At 38.8% G+C, this 23,140-nt stretch overlaps 1 protein-coding gene across 2 annotated transcripts; it reads right to left on the bottom strand.

Annotated features, from left to right (window-relative positions):
- Nucleotides 1–658: 658 nt before the first annotated feature.
- On the bottom strand, nucleotides 659–22,754 carry LOC102197625 (arf-GAP with dual PH domain-containing protein 1). 2 transcript variants are annotated; one of them, XM_005747809.1, is made up of 11 exons: nucleotides 22,325–22,754; nucleotides 19,255–19,385; nucleotides 18,263–18,354; nucleotides 13,908–13,987; nucleotides 13,709–13,821; nucleotides 12,158–12,304; nucleotides 10,486–10,569; nucleotides 10,233–10,295; nucleotides 7,369–7,440; nucleotides 4,800–5,031; nucleotides 659–1,940 (listed from the first exon to the last, which is right to left on the bottom strand). In XM_005747809.1, the coding sequence occupies exons 1-11, from the start codon at nucleotides 22,410–22,412 to the stop codon at nucleotides 1,912–1,914; spliced, it is 1,131 nt and encodes a 376-aa protein (XP_005747866.1). In that variant the 5' UTR covers nucleotides 22,413–22,754; the 3' UTR covers nucleotides 659–1,911. The 2 variants fall into 2 exon arrangements, with proteins under 2 accessions (XP_005747866.1, XP_005747867.1); XM_005747810.1 differs by lacking the exon at nucleotides 22,325–22,754 and adding an exon at nucleotides 20,469–20,520.
- Between the last annotated feature and the right edge of the window lie 386 nt (nucleotides 22,755–23,140).

Genomic DNA, 23,140 nt, shown 5'->3' with positions numbered 1-23,140 from the left:
GCTTTAGTACATCCATTCACATTCTCCGTGTTTTTGGTCTTCTATGTTTCTGTCCTAATGTGGATTGACATACAGAGCTTTAAGATATCCTTTGTTTTATCCAAGTCATCCATATTTTTTCTGCATAGCTCTTCCAGACCTCTGCAGATCCACTTGGTGACAGATGAAGCTTCAGTTTCTCCCTGAAAATTGAGCCCACCCTTATCTCCAAGTTTTGATACTGCTGTGCTGTGTCTTTGAAGTTGCAGGGTTGCACTTCTCTCCTCCCGTCTCTCCTCAGTGCTCCCTCCTTCTCACCACGGTGAAAAAATAGCAGGGACCTATAGATTCATGTGGTATTCGTCGTGGGCCTAAACCTCCAGTCTGTGTAGTGACGGTGTAGTTACACAGTAACCAAACCTCATCAATGTTTAGCCTAATGCTTAAATGTAAAAGACATCTATTTTTTCAAAACTTGCATCACATTATTTTTACACTTATTTATTTTACTTTTACTCATAAGTACCTCATCCTTAGTGAAATATTTGAAGAAAGTGATGGTGTTAAGCTCTAACACGTCACTGCAGACATAATTAAAACAGTTTAATGGTTAAATAAAGACACACAAATCTATGCGGAGATCATTTGACAACATTTTAAACATTTCTTTTATTCATGGTCAGCAACAATTTCATATTCTATGGCAGCCATAGTCAAGCATATGCTTAAAAATGCACATATCAACATAGACAAGTACCTTTTAACCAGAGGAAGGAAGCGAAAAAAGAAAAAATGTCAACTCAAATGTCTGATTTGGGTTTTTTTTGACACTGATGACAATGTAGACAAAATAACTTAATGGCATTCTTGTCTATTTTAAAAAAAGATTTGAATATATATGCACTTTATGCCACATGAAGGAGCTGTTACACCATCCAAGGTTTTGTTGTGTTAACAGCTTTTCTGCAAACCTGCTTTATTGTCTTTCCAACAGATCTTTGATAGACGACTTTAAAAATATATACATTTGTGTTTGCTTTACTTGCAAAATAGATGATTAAAGAAATGCCTAAGTACGTTATATTGCTTTTAATTAAAAGAATAAAATTACAAAAAACAAAAAACCCTACACATACCTCAGTTTGATTGTACCACACAGTAACTGGATGATAAATGTTCTGTTCCTGTTTGACTGTGTCTTTTTTCACAGCAGACATTTGGAATTATCACAGTACCAAAAGCACCAAGCAGTAACTGAACAAACCAAGTCAGAAAATGAAATTCAGGTGTCATTAACTGTATAATTTTCACCTGTGATTTTCTCACTGTGACATGTCAAAATGACTTTTGTGAAAACAGGCACATTTGACTACCTGCACCTCATTAGCGTTACCCAATCATTACAACACATTATACTTAATACAAGAGGACCAAAGCAAATACTTTTAACTTTGAAAGTGTTTTTTGTTAGAATATATGTTTGACATACGTTTAATTCTACTGTCCCTATTTTGTACAGCAGTATTTACATAGCATACCACAGGTCCACGAGAAACAATGGATAGTATTATTTTGTTTACATAGTATTTGATATGGGCAGTGGCCACCATGACCATGAGCCCAAAGAATGCATTTGTAAGTTAAAAAAATAAAAATATTACAAATTTGGTTGAACCGTAAGTAATTTTATCTTACCACTTTCACCAATAAAAGCTAATATCATTGACAATACAATGGTCTTATCAGTCATTACTTTCTCTTATTTGCATTCTTAATATCCTGTCATCCCATTTGAATTATGAAGCAAGTTCCAGTGTGACCACAGTAACAAAGAAGCTGAGACTCCAGGTCCGTGACGCAGAAGCGAAGCAGGTCTTTTGTCGCACTGGTCATGAACTGAGAGGGGAGGTGGTTCTTCAGGCTTCTGATCCATCAGTGCTTATGCCTGAATGTGGCCTCCACTTAAAAAAAAAGAAAGTCCAAAGTTAGGAAAGAAGATGTTCAGTTAACCCATAAGGACCAGTCAATTTGTATGACTGGTTTTTGTTGGTATTGCCATTAAAACTTTGAGTTGTTGACATATGTAAACTGCCATGATGTACTTTATGTTCAGCGCTAATTAGCATGTATGCTAACACGTGCCCCAAGAACACAGTAAATATGCAGTTATTATTACTGTCAGTCAGTTAACACGACAACACATCTACTTTTTAGACTACTAATGTTAACATACAAACTTTGGACTTTAGGTTTTTCTACACATTTTGGCCTTTCATCAATATAGAAATGACAAGTCACTCAAAACTTTATAAAAACCTGTTGACATCAGACAGTGCACCATGTTGTATTATATATTTTATTATATTGTATTATTGTATTACACTTTGGTTTTTCTTGGTTGTGCCTGATGCTGCTTTTTGTACTTTTGTATGCATGGAGATATTTTCAAAAACAAAGCGGAAAATCACCGTTTTTAAAAAAAATACCCATGTACTGTATGTGTATCCATAAACTAGAAGGATACATTTGTGGAAATGAGTACACTAACTAGTGTGTTTGAAACTTTCATAAATGAAATGCTAGAGTATCTGTGATATGCACAAAGCTTTTTTACTAATACTAATATTTCTGAGGATTTTGTTTTTTACCTTCTTTACACAATTTGTAAAGAAAACACAATTTCTTAAAATGAAGGCTTGGTCCTTCTCAAGCTGTAAAATCAAACATTAGTAAATAATGCCAAAAAGTCTGATGTGGCAGACTGGAACAATAATTTTGGACCAGGAAAGTTAAAAAAAATTTGGCCACCATGTTTATTCAAATACAAAGTTGATTTAGAAAAATGATACAAACCAATAAGCTTACCTGAAAACTGTTTCTAAAACTGAGAATCACAGCCCACACAGATGTAAAAGGGATGCAAAATAATTAGTCTACTCTTTTTATGAGTGTGTGGGAAGCATTCAAGCATCAAGGAAAAGCATGTTAACAGTCAAATTAACACAGAAATTGAACAAAGGCTATAGCAATGTACCTTTAACAAAATAAGTATGTAAGATTTGGCAGGTGTTTTTGAGGGACCCGCCGCTGTCCATCTATCCATCCATCCATGCATTCATCCATGCATGGATGAAGATGCCTGAAGCACCTTGTTCAGGAGGCATCCATGAGGCTTCCTAGTCAAATACCCAAACCAGTCCACATCCTTTAGATCAGGGGTGTCAAACTCAAATACACAGTGGGCCAAAATTCAAAATGGAACAAAGTCGCGGGCTAACATTAATATTTATTGAAAAAAAAAAATCTTCCTCCAGATATAAGAATGAATCTTTTCTTATGGACTCAAATAAGTTTTGCTGAAAAACTGAATATGGAACAAGCAAAGCATAATACTAAACAATATATATATTAGCTGTATAATACCAGTAGGCCAGCTCTAATAGTAATTTGGTATGGCTTCGCGGGCCAAATGTAATTAGGCTGCAGGCCAAATTTGGCCCGCGGGCCAGAGTTTGACAGTTTGAGAAGAATTCTCTCTTGCATGACTTAACTCATCATCCCATCTCTGAGGTTGAGTCCAGCCAACCTTCACAGGAAACTAATTTCCACAGCTTTTATATGCAGTCTCATTCATTCAATCACTACACAAAGATTGTGGCCATGGTTGAACATAGATCAACTGGTAAATTGCTTTCACCTCTTTCTTCACCATAACAGATTACAACCTTTGCATCATTGCTGATCCTGCACCAATCTCTCTGTCAGTCCACTCTCCCTTCACATGTGAATTTGGCCTGGAGTACTTCCACTTGGACAAGTAACTCATCTCAGACTTTGAGTGGGTACTCCACCCTTTTCCAGGTGAGAACTGTACCCTTGGGCTTAAAGGTGGTAATTCCAATTCCTGCCACTGCACACACGGCTGAAAATTGCCCTAGTGTAAGCTGATGAAGCCACATAATGAAACCAACATAAACACATCATCCTCAAATGGTAAAGATGAGATCCTGAGGCTGTGATCAAATGCTTTCTCTAGATCTAAGTCCTTCTCGAGCAGTCTGGCATAGGCCTTCTTTGGAAGGCTGAGAAGTGTGATCCATGCAACCCTCTGGTTACCCTTCTCAAAAAGGAGAGCCATCACCCCCAGTCTGCCAATCCAGAGCCACAGCCCCAAACACATTTCAGAGACATGTCAACTAAGACAGGCCCACAACACCTAGAGCCTTAATTAATTCAGCACAAATCTTGTTAGGTGGACAAGATTGGTGTCCATCTGCATACAGGTTTCTGTTCAGTCCCATTACCCACTGCAAAGCTACATTACATTGACTTAGCAATGGTGGTGCAGATTTGGTCCACTCATACTTAGTGTCCCCAGTCTCCCTCAGAAAGCTAACGTTTTGTTAGGTGGGAATTGAAGATTTCACGAACTGTGGCCTCTGTTTTAGCTCCCAGCTCAAACTCACTATACGTTTGGGTAAACCACGCCTGTCTAGCATCTTCCCCCATTGTCTGATCCAACTCTCCATCAAGTGATAATGATTTGACAGCGCAGCTCCATTACTTTACTGAATGTCCAAGATACATGGCCACAGATATGACTGAAGATCTATAATTACAAAATTGATTTTCAACCTAAACTATCCTGATCTCACGTGCACTTTTGAGCACCTTATGCTAAAACATGGTGTTTGTTAAGGACAAACTGTAGTTGGTGCTGTAATTAATAACGATCATTTAAATAACATGAAAAGCCATTTGCAAAAAAAGAAAAAGCAATAAATAGATTTTTAGTCTTACTTAGAATATAAAAGTCTTACTTGTATATTCCTGTGGGGACATCTGAGCACTCATGATATCATTGAAGTGCTTCAGCCAGTCCTGCTGGTCACTTTCTGTCTCGCAAGTAAACAGAAAGCAGCGGTCAGGTGTTTGTATGGTGATACCATATTCAAAGGCACCATTGCAGTGGGTGCCAGCAGGCAAGCCGGAGGAGGCACTGTAACCATAGTTCTTGTTCCCAAGGAAAACTTCACCTTTGGCAAAGGCATCCTTCACGTAGAGAATAAGAGAAAAAGAAGTCAGCTGTATAGACTTGTCATCATGTATATGAGAGTGTTGATTAAGAAATACACCCCTTATTTCTTTGGGAAGTAGGTGCAGCATTTTTTTTTTAAATGTGCACAAACATACATTGAAATACAGTATTTAAGGCAAAAACAGAGTTTCTACTATTCTAACAAGCTTGAAAGTCAATATTTCTATTCTTTAACAGCCTGAAGTCTCTTAAGAATTCTCAAAGCTTTATTGTAATATCTTTATTTTCACTGCTTTTTGTTCTGTTCTCTGATGTGGTGATTCCACATTGCTTCAGTGTTGAGAACCAGACTCTGCGAGGAGACCAGTCAATGACTAATAGTGTTCCTTTGTGCATTGTGCCAAAGAATGCCTTCTTGATAGCCTCATTTACACTGTGACCAGTTTTATTGAGGCTTCATCAAAAAGTAGATGGTTCAGCTGAAAGGCCAGATGCATGTTTCAGGTCCAGCATCAGATCTTGTTTTCTTGCTATTCCTGAACAACATGACTTTCAGATGCTGTTCATCTACTGTAGCTTGCCGCTTCGTCTTTTGTCAGGTTTCCTCAATTTCTTTAAGGACACACTGCACACCCGGTTGAGATATGTCGTGTTTACACCTAACAACTCTTAGTGCAAAAGTACAATATCATGCTTGTCAAACTGTGTTATCTGTGGCTTTTTTATGGGTTCAGTTAAAGAAATTGGAAAAAATCTTGTGTTTATGTGACAGGTAAAAGTGACTGAAGAAATGTGGTTCTCTATAATGAGTGGACCCAAAGTTAGTTCATCCTATGAGTTAGGCCTTTTTTATGCTTGAATGATTCAAATGTAAGACTCTGATGGTCAGGTACAAAGACTGGCCTGAAAAGGAGTGAAAAAGTTCAAAGACATGCTATGAAACACCCTCAGAAAGCCGGAGAACTATTACTCAAGATAATATATAAAGAAATGTGAAGTTACTAAAGATTTTGCACAGTACTATAGGACAATAATCTGCTATCCTATAAACCAAATTATTTATTTTAGTATGTTATTATGATTCCAAATCGAAACGGTTTGTGATACTGTGTAACCAAGCATTTGCCCCACAGTAACAATATAAAGTGTAAAACAATGATTATATTTACACCTGGTCACTTTCAAGTGTTTGTGTTGTAGGTTTCAGTGATTCGTTTTGGGAGCAACAGTGATAAAGTGGCAATGTTTGTTATGTGAAAATGCAAAATTGGAAGAATATTTCAAATTTAGTTTATTTCCTCTTTTTTCTCTTCAAAATAAAAGCTCATTATTATCTGCATGTTTTCTTTTCTTCATCATCTTATTTTTTCCTCATCACCTATCTAAGAAAGGGCATTTTGCTTTGCTTTTGTTTTTAAAGCTTTGCATTCACACAAATACAGCCTTTGAATTACGGCATAATGCTTTAAGGAAAGCATGTGGTAGTGGCCAAGGGAGTAAAATGTGCATCTTTCAACTGCAAGACATTCAGTTAATTTGCATATCTTAGCCACTTTAGGAACCCCAAGCCATCACCAGAAGTTTTCTGAAATGAAGCTGACCCTGTTTCAGATGCTTTGTTATGGGATTTAACATCACGATGGCTCTAAAGCACCTGAACTAAAAAGCAGCAAATCATTTCAACCTCAGTTCAAAGCACTTGAACTGAGGCTGAAATGAGGAAATGTTTAGCATTTTTACTTAAAAAGTGTTTGAAATGTGTGATCTTGTGTCAAAGTTTGAGCTTGTAAAATATGGTGGTTTAAAACTACCATGTTTTGCAAAGCTCACACACACACACACACACACACACACACACACACACACACACACACACACACACACACACAAGATTATCACTAGACTTCCTCTTTCTTTCATCTTCTAGATTTCCTTGTCTCTCTTGGGGTAAGTTGGACAATTCAGGAACTTAGCGTCTATAATTATTACACCTCTCCACTGAACTATTGCGTCACCAGCAACACTTAGATAATCTGCTTTGGTTATCTAATGTTTTTAACTCAGACTTGGGCAATCTGAGCTACCCACTCTTAAGGTCTTTGGAAAAGTCTGTATGATAATAAAATTGTCTGTAATCATTCAGGATTTTCTCAAACAACATCTCAACATCAGCTATCTGATAAAATAGGGTGTCTGCACACAGTGTTGTGTGTAGAAGTGTCAGTGTAGCACATTCCAGGCTGCATCGAGGCACCTCTGTGCTCCACAATTTGTGGTCAGAGTGAACCAACCACATGCCTAAAATACAGCAGTCTTTCAGATGTGTGCAGGTCTTTGTAAAGAAGACATACCAGTGGATCTTTGAAGTACATGAGCCGCCTTTGGTCCAGTGTAAACCAGCGTTTCTTGAAACCTTCTGTTTGCTATGTAGACAAAGAGGCAGACGAGTGAGTAAGACAGACAAAGACTGAGAAAGACTGCACAAAGATACAATGCAGCATTGTGCTTTTAAATAAGAAAAGTGAGTCTGTCCCGTTTGTGTAGTCTTGCAAGACTGTAAGTTCCGACACTTCAAAACAAGGACTTCAAATTTAGTCCGACCAATAGTCTATGATATGCAATATATAAAAATGGAGCTGTTACTCATTGGAGACGAATCATGTCAGCTGTAAACAAATTTGTATCAAATACAACATTTAAATACTGAAAATTGATGGAAACCGTAAGAGCATGCAATGACTGTTTTTATCCCAACTGTGCAGGGTATTTTACTTTTCATGAATGAGGGGTGTAGCCTGCTTTCGTATCTGTGATTTAGCCATGAATGTGCGTTAAAGCTGATCTCAAGATTTCAACGGTGATATGAAAGCATTCCTTATTGTTAGGCACTTAACATTGTCAAACAGGTTTCCTCTTGACAACTCCCATCTGAATGTTTATCGCACTTCTCTCATAGCACTCATGTTTAATTTGAAAACTTGTCACGGCTGAAACTTTACACGAGTGCTGCATTTTCAAATCCACTGTGAAAGCAGCTATCGAAGAAAAGCGAAGCACGGCACCTTTGGAGAGTTTACTGAAGTGCACAAGCAGCTTGAGCTCTTTTCAAATAATCAGGACGCTCGGGTCCCCGACTGCTGCCAAACTGTGCTCGTAAAAGTGTTTGATATTGTCATTGTGCTGAACAACTGACTGTTCCCTTCTCATTTTGCAAGCCGACTCCTTCCACAAGGAAGGAAATGAATTATGACATCCATTTAGTAAATCAGCCCAACGCAGCAAGTTGGTGCCTTCTTTCATCTCTCAGCCCGACAGACCCAGATTAAACCGAGTGTCTGCGTTTGCATGCCTCTGAATGCAGAGTCGCTCGTTTCGCGGAGGATCAGGTTGCTGTTTCCTGTGCAGGTACTTGTGTCTGAATGATTCCTCTGTGTGACAACAGCTGCCTGTCTGTGCAACCATGTGTGAGTACGTGCCTGTGTACAAATCCCCTCTTTGCACGTCTGTGTTTCATGTGTGCATTTGACACCTGGGAATTTAGTCCAGCCTCAGCTGGAAGCCCTTCATTCCCTGTCGCACAGATGCAAGTAGGTGCTCTCAGCTGTCACTCAGCCTGTTAGGCAGAGGTGAAAGGCAGACACGCTGACGGCTTAGCTCGTTAGCCTATTATCCCAGCTCCTATTCAATTAACGATGGGAGAGTGAGAGCTGGGATCACTGAAGATTTAAAGGAAGGAACTGTGTCTGACTTGTTGAACAGAAAGTTTGTCTCGATCCTGGTTTAGTACTCAAATTTGGCGGAGGTATTTATTTTTGCTAAATTCAATAAATAAGGGATTTTTAACATTTTTCCCTTTATAGGTAACATCAGAATTGCCACATTAAGAAGTTATCTATAATAGAGATCTCTTCTAGATTATTTAAACTGAAAATCTTGTTTTAAAGTGGTAACCATCTAGGCACTGCAGTTGCATCATTACTACATGACTACTAAAAGAACACCACCTGACATTTGCTGGCTGTAAATAGGATTTTTACCGAGCCTGCCTCTGTGTTAAGATGTATGCATAGCTCCAGAGGAGGTCGTTTCCTGATTCACCACAACAAATCACCTCCCTCCGTCTCACCCTATCTCCATCACCCTCATCTGTCACACTAATAATGTCTTTTTTTATTCATTCTGTCTCCTGCACATACCTCCACCTCTTCAGGCTGTCTTCGACTTGCTCTCTACTCTCACAAACATTATAGTCCACGTGGACTCCTACCTGGCCTGATTTGTCAACCTATCCATCATTACTGCAAACACGAAGGGGCTCAGAGATTATCCCTGATGTAATCCCACTTCTACCTTTAACCCATCTGTCACTCCTACTGTCCTGTGCTGTCCTCACACATGTCCTGCACCAGCCTAACAAACCTCTCTGCTACTCCTGACTTCCTCATGCAGTAGAAGTTCCTCTCTTGGGACCTTCATAGCACATCATCACATGCTTTCTCTAGATTCCAGGAGAGGTCTGGTTATCAGCAATAAATGATGGCTGGATAGCAATGACAAATCTGAAGCCATTTTAAAGACAGATTTAGGGAAGTCCCACACTTGGTCATCAGAGTGTGACATTATGACCATAAGGAGTGCTTCCCAAACCTTCCTATGTGAGGAGGTGGGACTGAGAGTATTCTCGCTATTGCAGAGACAGATGCATTAGGGCGTCTACATAACCTTGTCTGTATCTCTGGCAAAATAGCAGGCTTGCTGATTATGGCTCAGAGAAATGTATATAATTTGTAGGCTGATGTAATGGTATAAAGCACAGTTCCTACTACCTACTTGAGAGCTATTAGCAAGTAAAGTACAGTGGATTTAATGTAGATTATTAACCGGGTCTATTGACCCACTGTTGAGACAAAAACTGCAAGCATGTGGTTAAAAAAATAAGAAACAGCAGACACCTCCAACACCAAGTATACAGCTCTTCCTTATTTTTAAGTATATTTAGCAAAATTTGCTTTTATTCTTTTGTTGTTCTTGTTTTTTTTAATGAATTGTAAGGTTTTTTTCAGTATCTCTAAATCTACATTTTTTGACTTGTGGAAAACATCCCCGTGTGTTTGAGACTGCCAATGTAAGGGTCAGTGGCTGCATTGAGAAATAGAAGGAAATGGAAAGGCTAAATAAAGCAAAAAGAGGTATGAATCCATAAATGTTTACTTGCCCTGGGACCTGTCTTTTCCATATATCCTTCCTTGATAAAGTTTCGGGTAAGTCTGGGTACCAGCTAAGAGCAACAAGCAAAAAGACAAAAACAATGGGATTAAAAACAAAGAATATTATAAGAATATTATTGTTTTAGTGTAATGGAGTTCTACACTTCAGACATAATATTCATGAGCCTGCCTATTAAAAGAAACCTAAAAACAATGTAAATATTTATTTTAAGGTAGGTGGGCGTGCATGTGTGTGTTTACCTCAGCATCGGTTGCCCCGGGAAAGGCCACCTTTAGATAGTGAAGCTGAACAGCACGAATTGAATTAAACCAGTCTACAATCTCCTGAAAGGTTAGAGGATAAAAAAGACAGTATTTAGTTCTTACTCTATTTTTCTTGTCGTTGTCATTTAGAAAAGAGGAGGTACATTTTTTATTTTTTGGACCAAATTATAGGAAAATCCAGGAACAGTTAAAGCCAAAAATGTTAACCTCACTGACTAAAGGATGATTATCGCCCTCATTATGACATGAAATGGTTTGTCAAATCCAGTTTTGATGCCTCTACTTTGAGATTTTGCCTTTTTGATGTGTTGAGTCAAAAGTGAACAAGTCTGAAGCAGAGTGTGAGGGGCAAGTGTTTAGCTAATGCTTGCAAGCTTTGTTAGCACCTATCCATTTGTTAAGTCTAATGTCATCAACAATTTCTGGGTCCAATGCTAACTCTGGCAGTAAGAAGCTAGCAGGTAGTTACATAGCTAGTTTTAACCTAAAGATGATATACCATGTTATGACTGAACTATTTCTAAAGAAAAAAAATACCCCACAAAACCCCCCTAAAACCTATGGCTCTGCTTTCACTTTGGACATAGGCGAAGAAGACTAAATACCAGCAATGTTTGGAGGATTAGTGAAGTTGGGCTTGTTGGCATATAATCTAAGCTACAACATGCTAAAAAGATGAAAGCCTCTATCTGAACTGAACAGATGTCTGTTCAATAACTGTAACTGCATTAAAATTATCCAAAATACACCAACTCAGCACAAATAGTTCAGTTTAGCGACAGTTGGCATATATAATAGCTAGTAGGTAGCTACTGGCTGTGTGAATCTACCTGTTAGCCAAAACCCAAATGAAACAGCTGAGTATAAAACATAGTTGTGACATGTGTACACTTGTTATTATGAGGAATAAAAGCACTATAAGGTTTTATAGCTGTAGAGAAATCAGTAAAACACTTCAGGAAAGCACACTGAAGACAGTTTTACTAGCATTTACCTGTTTACCACTGTTTACCACGTGGATTTTCCTTCTTTGTACTTTGTATCATTATTTTTTTCAATTTTTATCTTTTATATGTTTTCAGATATAAATATATATATGAGTAATATATGAGGTTTCTTATGCCAAAATGTGCAATATTATGTATAGACTGGAACAATGACTTTCCAAATCAGAAGGGATTTTATGATAGTGATGTGATTTTGCAGGAGACTCGAGTCTGCTACAAATAACTCCTCAGCCTGATGGCAGTTCTGAACTGCTCCATATGTTTCAATGTGGTCTGAGTGACACAGAATAATGGATGCCGTGCTTCAATGTCATCTGCAAATGGATTCCGTCAGCCTGCACAAATTGGTACAGATGGTTTTGTAAAGGTTTGGAGACTCTCCCCCGATGACAAGAGCCAGGTAGTTTCGAACACGTCTGTCTCTGTGACAGATGACAAATATCCGATACCACCTTCTGCTGTTTAAATTAGTGGACAGTCAAGAATACACAAAAAAGCTTTAGATTTTCTGTAAGAAAGGTATTGTATTCATTCAGTACGAGAGGTTCACACTGCTTTAGTGCAAAATTCCTCACTATTTCTCCTTAGGACTTTTACTACATGCCGATTGATTCTAAACCAGCGATTACAGAAATGCAGACCTTGCCATTGTCATGGTAGACAAACATATTTCGGGTGCTGTAGTCTTTGAGGTAAGTAATCTGCAGGCCGTTGGTGTTTCCTATCTTCTCTGGCTGGAAGGTTGCATTGATGCTGTCCACCTTTATCAGTGCTTTGGGCTCCTTAGCCTGCAGGAAACAAGAGGGAAATGACTGTGTATTTGTATGAAATGCAGCAGTTTGCATAGATAGATAGATCTCATAATAAGCCATGGTTAGAGCTGTTTGACCTATTATTTCCACATGTTTTATGCTGTTTAACATAATAATTAACATGATTAATTGAAATATAAGATTTTCTAACCAAGGCTGTTTTTACATGCTCCTGCTATATGTGTAAAAATATGCCTAATGCATCTTGTGGACACACTCTGATAAATTACTACAGTGAAATTAATTTGGGATTCAGGGGGTGAAGTGCTACAAAAAAGTGTTGCTATCTCAAATCATAAATATATAGAGCACATGAAAATCCACTCTTTTTAATCATGTTTTATAGAAAAGGCCTCAGAGATTCCAAAAAGAAATAATCCTGCAATTTTCTTCTGTGGTCTTCAATGAATAAACATTTCTCTCTGGGACAATCATACTTTTACGGTTTTGAACAGGTGTGGTAATAAAAATAATAACTTTTTTTCATCACTGCTTAACCAGAAAAAATGTATATTGATGCAGTGAGTATCTGATTGGCATCACACCCTAAGCCTGTATTTTGTGTTGTGTCACTGCTTTCAAAGCTATTATCTAAACATCGGTCCACATCACTGATAACCATCATCTCTAAGACCGACACTAATCCCAGCAAACATGTTTGTGGATGCTGTGCTTTAATCTTCCCTGACTTGAATTTAGATGGGCATCTTTAGAAGCTGAATCTATGTCCGTTCTTTTGTCCTTGCCTTTCACAAAGAACAAATACAGCTATGGTTATTTATGAAAGATTTGACAGTTGATGACAATTTCTCTACTTGGTTTGGGTTTTGCCTCTTGAGCATGATAAATCAGCAAGAAATGTGAAACTGTGAAACTGAGGAGCAGCCAGTTGGAGCTGAACATTTTGCATACCTCAAGCTTTTCCTGAGTTCCAACCAACCTAACAGCATAGAAAATCTAAAAAGAAATCTAATGACACTTTTACCTTTACTACTTCTCACACTGCATGAGATTTGTTTTTTAATTGTTTGCTATAGCATATTCAGCATGGCACCTACTTTCCCCCCCAAAAATATATTTTTCCCTCTTCCCCTGAGCTGGTTTACTGTGACAAACAAAGTGCTCCCAGTGCTTCAAGGCCTAATTGGTTTGGGTGGTGTACAGCTTAGTGAATCAGCCACACTGACAGAGAGGACAGACTGTTGGTTAAGCTTGTCTGAGCACGCTTGAATGCAGCAGAGGGTGCAAGTACTTATTTTGCTCTCTCTTGGTAGGTATACATAATTAATAAGAGTGTGTATAACAAAATACTGCATTTGTGTTGTGGTATTATGAATGGGAATTGGTACCTGCAAGAGCCTTGTCATAAAAAATTCTTACATCATATTTGGTAAAATACTTCAGAGTCCCCTCCCTCTCTGAAAGGACAAATCGTCTGCTGAGGAACTGCCCGTTGTCCCGCCCTCTCTTCATCAACATGCCATCTCTTATTCCTGCAGGAAGCCAACAAGGTCAATCATGAATTTGAATTTGTTATAACACAGATGCGGTTTGTGTCATTATACACCTGTGCACTCACTTTCTTCATAAGTGAAGTTTCCAGGCTCAGAGAACTCCCTCCTTTGGTACTTTGCTCGTATCCACTGCTCCCTCAACACCCTGAGCACACAGATGAAGTGTAAACAGAACTAGCTTGCAAAGCTTGTGCTTGTGCAATAAAAGCACACTAATAGTCCTGTGTATTTTGTGAACAGTAAACACAACACCAAAAATGAAAACCAATTCAGATACACAAGAGACTCACAAAACAGTCCTTTTTAATATTCCTACTTTATGTGAACTGCATGCCTAAACAGTGACATTTAAAGTCTTTAGAAAGATGACTCTGGCAGCATCTTCTTTCAGCTTGTTAAATTGCAACTATCCTGCAGTTATATATCCTGCAGAAATTACATGCAGATTATTGCCTTTGCAAGTAGCATTGCACCTGCTGCGTTAGGCTGATAGACATGAACAGACACACTCCTGAGTGAAAACATCAATCCTGGTCTGACTGTAATTTACTGCATCAGTGTCAATTAGAACTTGCATATGCTACTTTAAGATGTACAGCAACACTGAGCAGGTTAAAGCATCCTAAAAATCTCCAAATGAATACATAAAAGGATATCGGCAAAATGTTAGCATTTTCCATTAGCAAAATGCTAAGGCCAAATATTGAGGATCATTTTACTCATAAATCATAGAAAGCTATCGAAGGCTTCAGTCACACCAGAGTCAAAATAGGACAGCAACCTCCGCAGCTGGGAATGATTGTGAGTACTTGCAGCTGCCAACTGAGCGCCCAAAGCATGAGGCTGCAGGGCTTCAACCACTGAGCGAACATTTGTGGTTACAGGGCACCTGATTTCCAGCCTGTTTCAGTCAGTCTCAGACTGATTACAGTCACTCTCAGATAGGTCTGCAATTAATTGCTATCTAATTTAAAAACAATAAAAGCAATAATGTGTGTGATAGTTCCCACTAGGAGTGTTTATTTATTTGGCATTAGAATGAGTTATCAGAAAGGATGTGCAGTCGGCACGCCTGGATGGCTCAACGTTGTGAGCGCAGTGCCAAAACCTTTACTCTGTAATAATCTGTTTGGCACAAGCCCCACATATTCCAAAAACAATAATACCAGAATGTTTATTGAAACACAGCAGAATTGAAATGAAGTTATTTCATTTTTAACCTTAATTTATATTTTATTCCTTCCTAGTTAAATTTACCCTTTTTAATTTTTCATATTTATTTCCTATCTTATTCATAGCCTTTTCCTTTTTTGTTTTTCTTTAGGTCACGAGCAGTTGTCCAAGCATTTCACTACATATCGTACTGTGTATGACTGTGTACGTGACAAATAAAATTTGAATTTGAATTTGAAGTTAACGCTGTGTCTGAGGGAGGAGGACAATCCTGACAAAAGATGGATACAAGAATACAGCCTGTTTTCCTTTCCACAGTGAGCAGAGATGCCAGTATTTCAGGCTTTTAGTCAAATTTTTACAGAGATTAGTACATAATGAAAACATCTCCCCATCTTTTCTCAACGCAAACACAGAGCAACATTCATCTTTCTTTCAATTCCCTTGAAAGGCGCATATTACACAATATATGTTTGTAGCTATTAATGGGTCTGTGTTAGTGTGCTACAATAATGTGTAAATGTTGCAAAATGTTAGGGGTGGTTAAATTCATATGTGTAGCATTCGAGTAATCTCGATATAGGGAATGGGACATCGTGTTATATTTACAACAGCAGATATTTGGAGTTTGAAAACTAACAAATATGTGACAATAGCTCTGTAACATGTTTTACAACATCATGGGCCACAGTGAATGATGGCCAGTTTATGGTTTAGCGTTTCACTCAGGAGCGTGGCTGTTCCTCTCTATCAGCCCATCACAGTGCCTGCCTAGACTATGGGATGTGAGACATCAGCCTCATTGCATATTTATACTTGAAAGAAAAATGGTGCAATACTTGGCTCCATTTTGAGCACCAAATTTACGATTCCCTAGGCAGATATCTGGTTATTATTTAAATAAACTAGCTGCATGTGTTTGTTTATAAATGTATAAATTTGCCCAGCTTAAATCTGGCACAGCCTGTGGCTGAGAAAGTCACACATGAGCGTGGATAACCACTGACGACGAGTCCATACCGGCTCCTGTAAAGCGCTGCTGACTGTAGATATAGATGCCAACAGAATTCGAACAGAAGGCAACACATTTTTTCTTAGTTAATTGCAGAATAATTGCGAACAGAATGTAAGTGCCAAGTTGACCAGTTCACTTAAAAACTAGCAGACTAACTCCATTTTATTGCCATGTTATTCCAGTTTCACCGTCATCTTGACCCACCAAAGTCAGTTTGACGACAGCAACTGACTATGAGTGGTCTCAGACTTGGACTCCATCTTTAAAGCAACATTTCAAAGGCAAGGAGACTGCAGGAGTTTCAGTAATTTGGTCACAGATTGGTCTCCAGCCGCTATCTTCCACTATATTCTAAATGACATAATGAATTTGCAAAGATCCCACTGTCAAAGGATACCCATGAAGAACTAAGCGCTGTAATATTAGAATCACAGAAGAAAACATATGTAAACGCAGGCGTCTTAAAGATAGCAGCAAAAAGAGTGGAAATAATTTACCACCTATTTAAGAGATATTGTCTGTGTTAGGCTGAGAACAGAGCAATATTTTGGTCAAGAGTAACTGATTCACAGCAGAAAGTCGACAAAAACATAACAAAGCCAAAGGTAAATAAAAGTATTGATGCAACTACCACCCTGCATAATAACTTTATTACATTGATGCAGTGCTGACTGAAACAATTACACAATTCACCGAAACAGATCAAATGGATTTAGACTCTCCACCTACTTTTATTCTATGCTAATAAAAATAAATGCTGTTAGGATTCTCTGTATCCTGTGGATTATCACTGCAGAGCAAAGGCTAGATTAGATAGTTACAACCGGTCCAAGAAATAAATCAATTTAACCCCATATATGTCGCAGGAAAATGACTCAACAGGGTCAAACTAAAGGCTGAATATCTGGCCTGAGTTTCATACATAAGCTAAGTACTGAACTTACTTCAAAAAAGAAAAGAAAAAGACAGCAGCGCTGTAAACAATGGTAGACTGGTGGGTAATAAGCGAATGAATAATACAGAAAACAGAGATTGGAGACGGGAAACTGTTCTTGAAGTATAGAGAGAGATAGAGAGAGAGCTAGCTGTGCATGAAGTGTGATTTTAATAGTCGTGGAAGCAAAACAGCAAAATTCATAACGACATTGATCAAATGTGAAGCGCAGTTTGCTGCTTCTTTTGCTGCTGGCTCGGTGAATTTTGGTTGGAGAGAGACAAAACCTGCAGCTCAGAATCAGCACAAAAAGACGTAATCACAGCGCGGACCGGACGCATCAGGATCGCTAAGCTCCGACAGCGAGTCCGTCTACGGGCCGCCCGAGAAAGACAAAGCTGATTCTGATGCGTCGGGTCCGTTCTGTGTTTACGTCTTTGTGTGGAATCCGTGTACCTGCTCTCATTTGCTGTTTGGTTGTTGTTGAAATGGTTTTGTGAGCTTTAATCTGAGAATCTGGCGTTTCTGGCAAAACACAGTTATATTTAAAAGTCAGGATTTAATGAATTGATATCGCTTCATTCAAGCTACTCACCTCCCACTTCCACCTGCACTTTCCACTGGACCATGGCCAATCAGAGAGGTCCCGCCCCTTACTATCTCTGATTGGTTTAGTCCACGATAGGGGCAAAATGTGTGTCTGTTGTTGACCACAGGGAAGGTTGCAGATTTTTTTTTTTTTTTTTTGCTACCCGAACAGTTAGTCGCACAGGTGCAACCAAATATTTTTTTTAGTTGCACCACTGAAAAATTTGGTCGCAAATGCGACCAATTTGGTCGCACTCTAGAGCCCTGCAAGAGCTCCTGTAGATTTCAGCCACAGGAAGTGAATAGCTGTTCACTTTACACTGAAAGATTTCAAAGCTGAGCGTGTGGGGATAAAGTGCAATGTAACAACACGTCAGCTTTGCAGGGAAATGAGAACATGGATGTAAACAGTCAGCTCCATGTAAAAGTATTTATTGGGAGGAACCGTTTAAACTGTGTAATTATCAAGTTTATTGCACCCAATCACGGGCGAGTGTTTTGAGCATATCAGTGTTCCCCTTCTAGTCAATTATAGTTAATTAATTATAGCTAATGCTTATAGTTTGGCTGGAAAACAGGAGATTTTTCTTTAAAGAAAAAAACAAACACACTTAGGTCTAAAAAATAACTCATTGCATGCACATTTTTTCCAAAAACCTGTCCAAAATAAGTTATGTAAGTGTGACATATGTGTTACTATGGTTACTCACTGGCAGTCCTTGTGGGTTGGTTTGTAGTAATAGACTGGAACAGCGGCCTCATATTTGCTCTTCATGAGCTCATTGCCATTCTGTGCCATGAACTATGAAAACACACACACATACACATACATGACATAGACATATTATTTGAGGATGAATGACATCTTGGCAGAGCTATAGACAGTTTTACGGCTAAAGGACACATTTTCTCATCTCCTCAGCAGAAGCATTGAATTCCTAGAATAAATCTTCACTGATGTTACTGGGAACCAATTTCAGTTATGGGAAGATGACAGATGTGGCAACTATTTTAAGATAAAGATGTTCAGAGAACCCACATCCTTAATTATCTGATTTCCATGAATCCAGTATAAAAATGTTGTGGGCAGGAATGCAGTGTTTTGACATTCCCGAGGACTGATTTATCATAGTGATTTATAATAAAGCATTTTGAAGAAAAATTCTTGAAGCTAATTTTTTGTCTATTTAAAAATGTGGTTTTTGGTCGTCTAGGTTTGTGAAATGTGTATGTTAGATTCTTCTCAAAGTGAAAAGCCCACAGGTGAGCCCATCAAAGACTTGTGGCATCATACCTGATCTGGAGGCCAAAGCTTCTCTAAGAAAAAAGACTACACAGGTAAGTTCACCTTACTTCACAATGGGCATCGACCTAGCTCTGACAAAAAAAATGACTGGTTTCCATTAAGGATTACAAATAACTGGACAAAGAGTGTAAATAAAACCCTCAATTGCTCATTTTAAAAGGTGATATCTTGGTTGGTATGATCAAAAATCACTGTATCATTATTAAGATCGTTTCAGGATACATGGAGATATACATGGGGGAAAAAAACCACGAGTACAAAACAAAAAACAACAAATAATGTATAATTAGGCTCTGGTCTAAGCATATAAGGAATAAGGAAACCACTTGGTAACTTTCGTTTCTTGAGAACAGGTGGTTGACCAGCCGTGGCTGGAGAAAAACAAGTAAAAAGAACCTCCAACTCGTGGTCCTCCCAGCGGGACAGGGTCAGCGACTTGACCTTGCTGATGTCAGGAATGTTGCGGTGAATTCCAGAGCAAGCCAGGCAGATGAACACTCCCAGGGTGCAGGAGCCCCAATTAGGGTCTGCAGAGAGACAGATGGAGAGAACAGTTACAGTATGGTAGGGCACTACCTTTGTCAGACACAACAGACCGAATCTGAAGCTTCATCAGATATAAGAAAAGAGACAGTATGTCTATATTTGATAAGCTGGATTCACACAGCATCACTGCTCTCTTGTTTGTTTTCTGCATGGGCTTTTTTAAATGACTTGTATGACTTCTTGACTAGCTGTCTGTCAATTTTTCCAACCAATACATTTACTGAAAAATGAATAGAAGCCTTAAGGCTAGTAAAAAAGTAGTAGTGTCCAAAATGCACATTATTCTTACATTTTGAAAGCTAAATTTAAAAAAATATTTATTTTAAAAATCCAGGTTAACATCTTTAAGTTGTCTTCTGTGGAGTGTTTTCATAAATGATTTTCATTCTTCCAGCTTGATAATTTATGTTTTATCTCCTTGAGATTTAAACGTAGCAAACAACGTTTAATGCATCACTGCTTAATAGCATAAGAAGATGGGGCTTCCTTTTCATTTTTGTTGTGACAGAGATTCTCAGTATGCCAATATGCAGACTATATTTCAAGGTACCAACACAAGCTAGCAGTGCGTTGCTACATTTTAATAGTAATTTAAAGATTAACATAGCCACTGTGATGTCACCCTGAAAATCTATGGACATTTGACGCCCCAGTATTAGTGTTTTAGCCTTGCCATGTAGTTTTTGGGGGGTTTTGGGACAAGAAATAATCTAATTTGGGGGCGCTAAGTTGGCTAATGCTAGCAGACTTTGATTAGCAAGCTTCTAAGTATATGTGTGCTTTTCACAGGTACACACATCTACCTAAGTAACAGACAAATAAAGAAAGAAAGAAATCAAAAAGCACAAAATATAGATGTAAGGTTCAGTTCAGTGACTCAGATTAGCAGAGGTAAAGCCTAGCAGCCAGCTATTAGCTACAAGAGCCTGTGTCAGCATCCACTTGTAATCTCAATGTGGCCACTCTTCAACTTAATCATTAAGAAAATCTAAATACGTGAGCTATTAAAAATAAATAAATAGAATTTGCCACCTTAAATTTGCTAGGAAAGAAAATTTACAGACCCAAACAGTCCTTTCTTTTGTGCCAGACTGTAGACATTGTTTTACAGTCATATTTGGCTCTTTAAATACTGTAAATTTAGGCACTTTAAACATAGGCGACATAAACTCTGCAAATATCAGCCAACACCTGTTGCAAGACCTAGACAGCTGACAGCTGGAAAAATTTGAACATATAACAAACCAGTTATCACTACAACATGCCTCACACTGTTTAGGCTCACACTAAACAGGAGAAAGCATTTTGTCCAAATCAATACAAGCCTTATGTCGGCAAGCATATTGAAATCTCTGAGCTTCCAACCAGATCAATGGTACAAAGCGACAAGCCTGAAACCTATAAGGGCAATTTATCTGCCTCACCTCTAAGCTCAAAGATACGAGAAACATTTTCTTTGCTCTGGCCACACCTGTCTTATCTTTCTGAGAACCTTTCGAATTTCCTAGTAACCAGCGCGAGGGAGGCTTGGTCTTATCAGTATAAATCACAGATGTCTGAGCAATGAGGGCAGTGTTTAATTTCCCAACCATAGAAGGCAGATTGGAATACAATGTGCCTGGCTGGTTAATACTCATGCCTAATTTTTTGCAATGTTTCACAATGGGCAGACACAGGAGAGTAAAACGAAACCAGCCCACGTGCGCACGGGGCATCAGAAACATAAAGGGATTCCCTTTAGTCTCTAAAACTGAGGATACATAGTAAATATGCTTGAACGTAGCCAGAGCCGATGCTGGGAATCGGTAAAACCTGTCTTTGAGCAAGGAAGTTCCTCTCCAGCAATGCATGCCTGGCTTCTCAATAGTTTTTTTTTTTCACTATACAAAGATTAGGAAGCGAGATACTATCTCTCTTACATGTCTCCAGGGCATACATTCAGTGATTATTTTGGTTTTTTTCCTTCTGATGTACTGAAACACATTATGTGCTGTGCATGACGGCTCTCAGCATACTGTAACACATACAAAATGTAGTGCCAGCATGTTTGGGCAAAAATAACTTTGTGCCATTTTAACTGCCACAGCAGGTTATTTCTTCACACATGGATAGCTTGTATAACCTAAACTACTGCTCCACATTCCACACACTGACTAGATAATCTGTCAATCACGGAAGATGGCCTTACAGGCCTTCAGTTTCTCTTGGTTTTCTCATAGATACTTTTATATTTGCATCATCCAAAGGCAGAGGCCAGAGGTAATTATTTACCTACATTGTCTGCTGATCATTTCTTAGCACAAATAATCAGCCTAAAAATATATTTAACAAAGACAAGTCCATTACAACAGCCCAAAAGAAAACCTATTGTTATTATTATCATTAATTATCCACTATCTATACATCTTATACACAGATATGGCCTCTTTATAATGGAGTTCCCCATATGTCCCCATTGTGTAAATAGTTTCTATTAAAAAACCTATAACCAACTAAAACAAAAAAGATCACGAAGAAGACCTCCACTGCTGAGCTCGAGTGGATAAGGGTGTGTGCAGGCCCTTGTACTGCATGTCGAGACATGATCAGCGCTGAACTTCTCTTCTCTTGGCTCCACCACATCGCTTCACTGCTTCAGCTGCTATCTTCTACACCTTCAGGGAAACTCCTCCCTCCGTTCCTAACTCACCTTGTTACACTTACAGTCAGAACAGCGCCGAGCATGCCTGGAACCCTTTGAAATATGTTAAAGGTCTAAGCAAGCATTTAATCCTATGCCGTAGTGACTGTAGCATAAAACGAAGGAGACATTAAGGTGCACTTTAAAAAACGGCTTTATCAGCAACGTTATCATAGATCCCGCATAGTCTGACTTTCCACTTTCATAGCTAATAAAGGCTTCTTCTCCCCCCCAACCTACCTGGTGCGCCACAGTCTGCGCAGGCGTCATTTCCAGGCTTCTGCAGGATCTCTCTGAAAGCTCGGGTCGATCTTTCATTTGCGGACATTTCAGCGAGCTGATCTGTTATTCCTCCGCTTTCAGAGAGCGGTAGAGACTGGGATGGGGCGGCGAATAGCCAAAAAAACAGGGAAAGGTGTGTCTGCTTGGGTTTCACTCCCCTACTTGGGGTGCGGACAAGTCCGCACAGGTGGCCTCCTCAGCGCAGAGGTATGCCTCGCATTGAAGGGGATGAAAAAAGAAAAGAAAGAACGTGAACTTCAATGTTCTTCACAAAGTTTCCACAGCAAAAAGTCCCAGTATCTCTCTTTGTTTGCTGAGCCCAAAGCCCACTAGTGGCACTCTTCAGGTGCGTCTTCAGTCTGGGACTGGCTGAGCGGAGCGGATGGCATGAAACTCTACACTAGGAAGTGAAATACAGAGGTTGTTGAAACTTGCTTTTCCGCATAATTCGAGGTTAGATTGCATACCGCACCGGCGCCAACTACACAGGGCTTATTCACTTAAAAAGCGCCTGTCGGACTATTATAGGCCTACCCGGTGAATAATGATAATGTAAATCACTGCAGATTTGGATCTGATGTCAAGTCAATACAGAGTCAGTATTGCCGATACTAATAATGGCAGCTTATGTATGGAAAAGCAATGTGTTGTGATTTATGAGATGAATCATCATTAAGGTATCAATTCACACACATTTTAATGACCAATAAATCACTGTGATTTTTCCAAAATACTGAGTAATACAACAAAACACAATTCAGCTTACATGGAATA

The sequence above is a fragment of the Pundamilia nyererei genome, unplaced genomic scaffold (genome assembly GCF_000239375.1).
Source record: "Pundamilia nyererei isolate P.nyererei 1_Seehausen unplaced genomic scaffold, PunNye1.0 scaffold00205, whole genome shotgun sequence".
In the NCBI taxonomy this organism is placed as follows: Eukaryota; Metazoa; Chordata; class Actinopteri; order Cichliformes; family Cichlidae; genus Pundamilia; species Pundamilia nyererei.
Note: the sequence above shows the minus strand (reverse complement) of the source record. Positions and strands in the feature narration are given on the sequence as shown.

Coding starts and splice junctions, on each gene's coding strand:
- LOC102197625 (XM_005747809.1), bottom strand. CDS start 22,412: ATGTCCGCAAATGAAAGATCGACCCGAGCTTTCAGAGAGATCCTGCAG. Junction 18,355..19,254: donor GGGAGGACCACGAGTTGGAG/GTTCTTTTTACT, acceptor GTGTTTTCATAG/TTCATGGCACAGAATGGCAA. Junction 7,441..10,232: donor TGGAAAAGACAGGTCCCAGG/GCAAGTAAACAT, acceptor TTGTCTACATAG/CAAACAGAAGGTTTCAAGAA.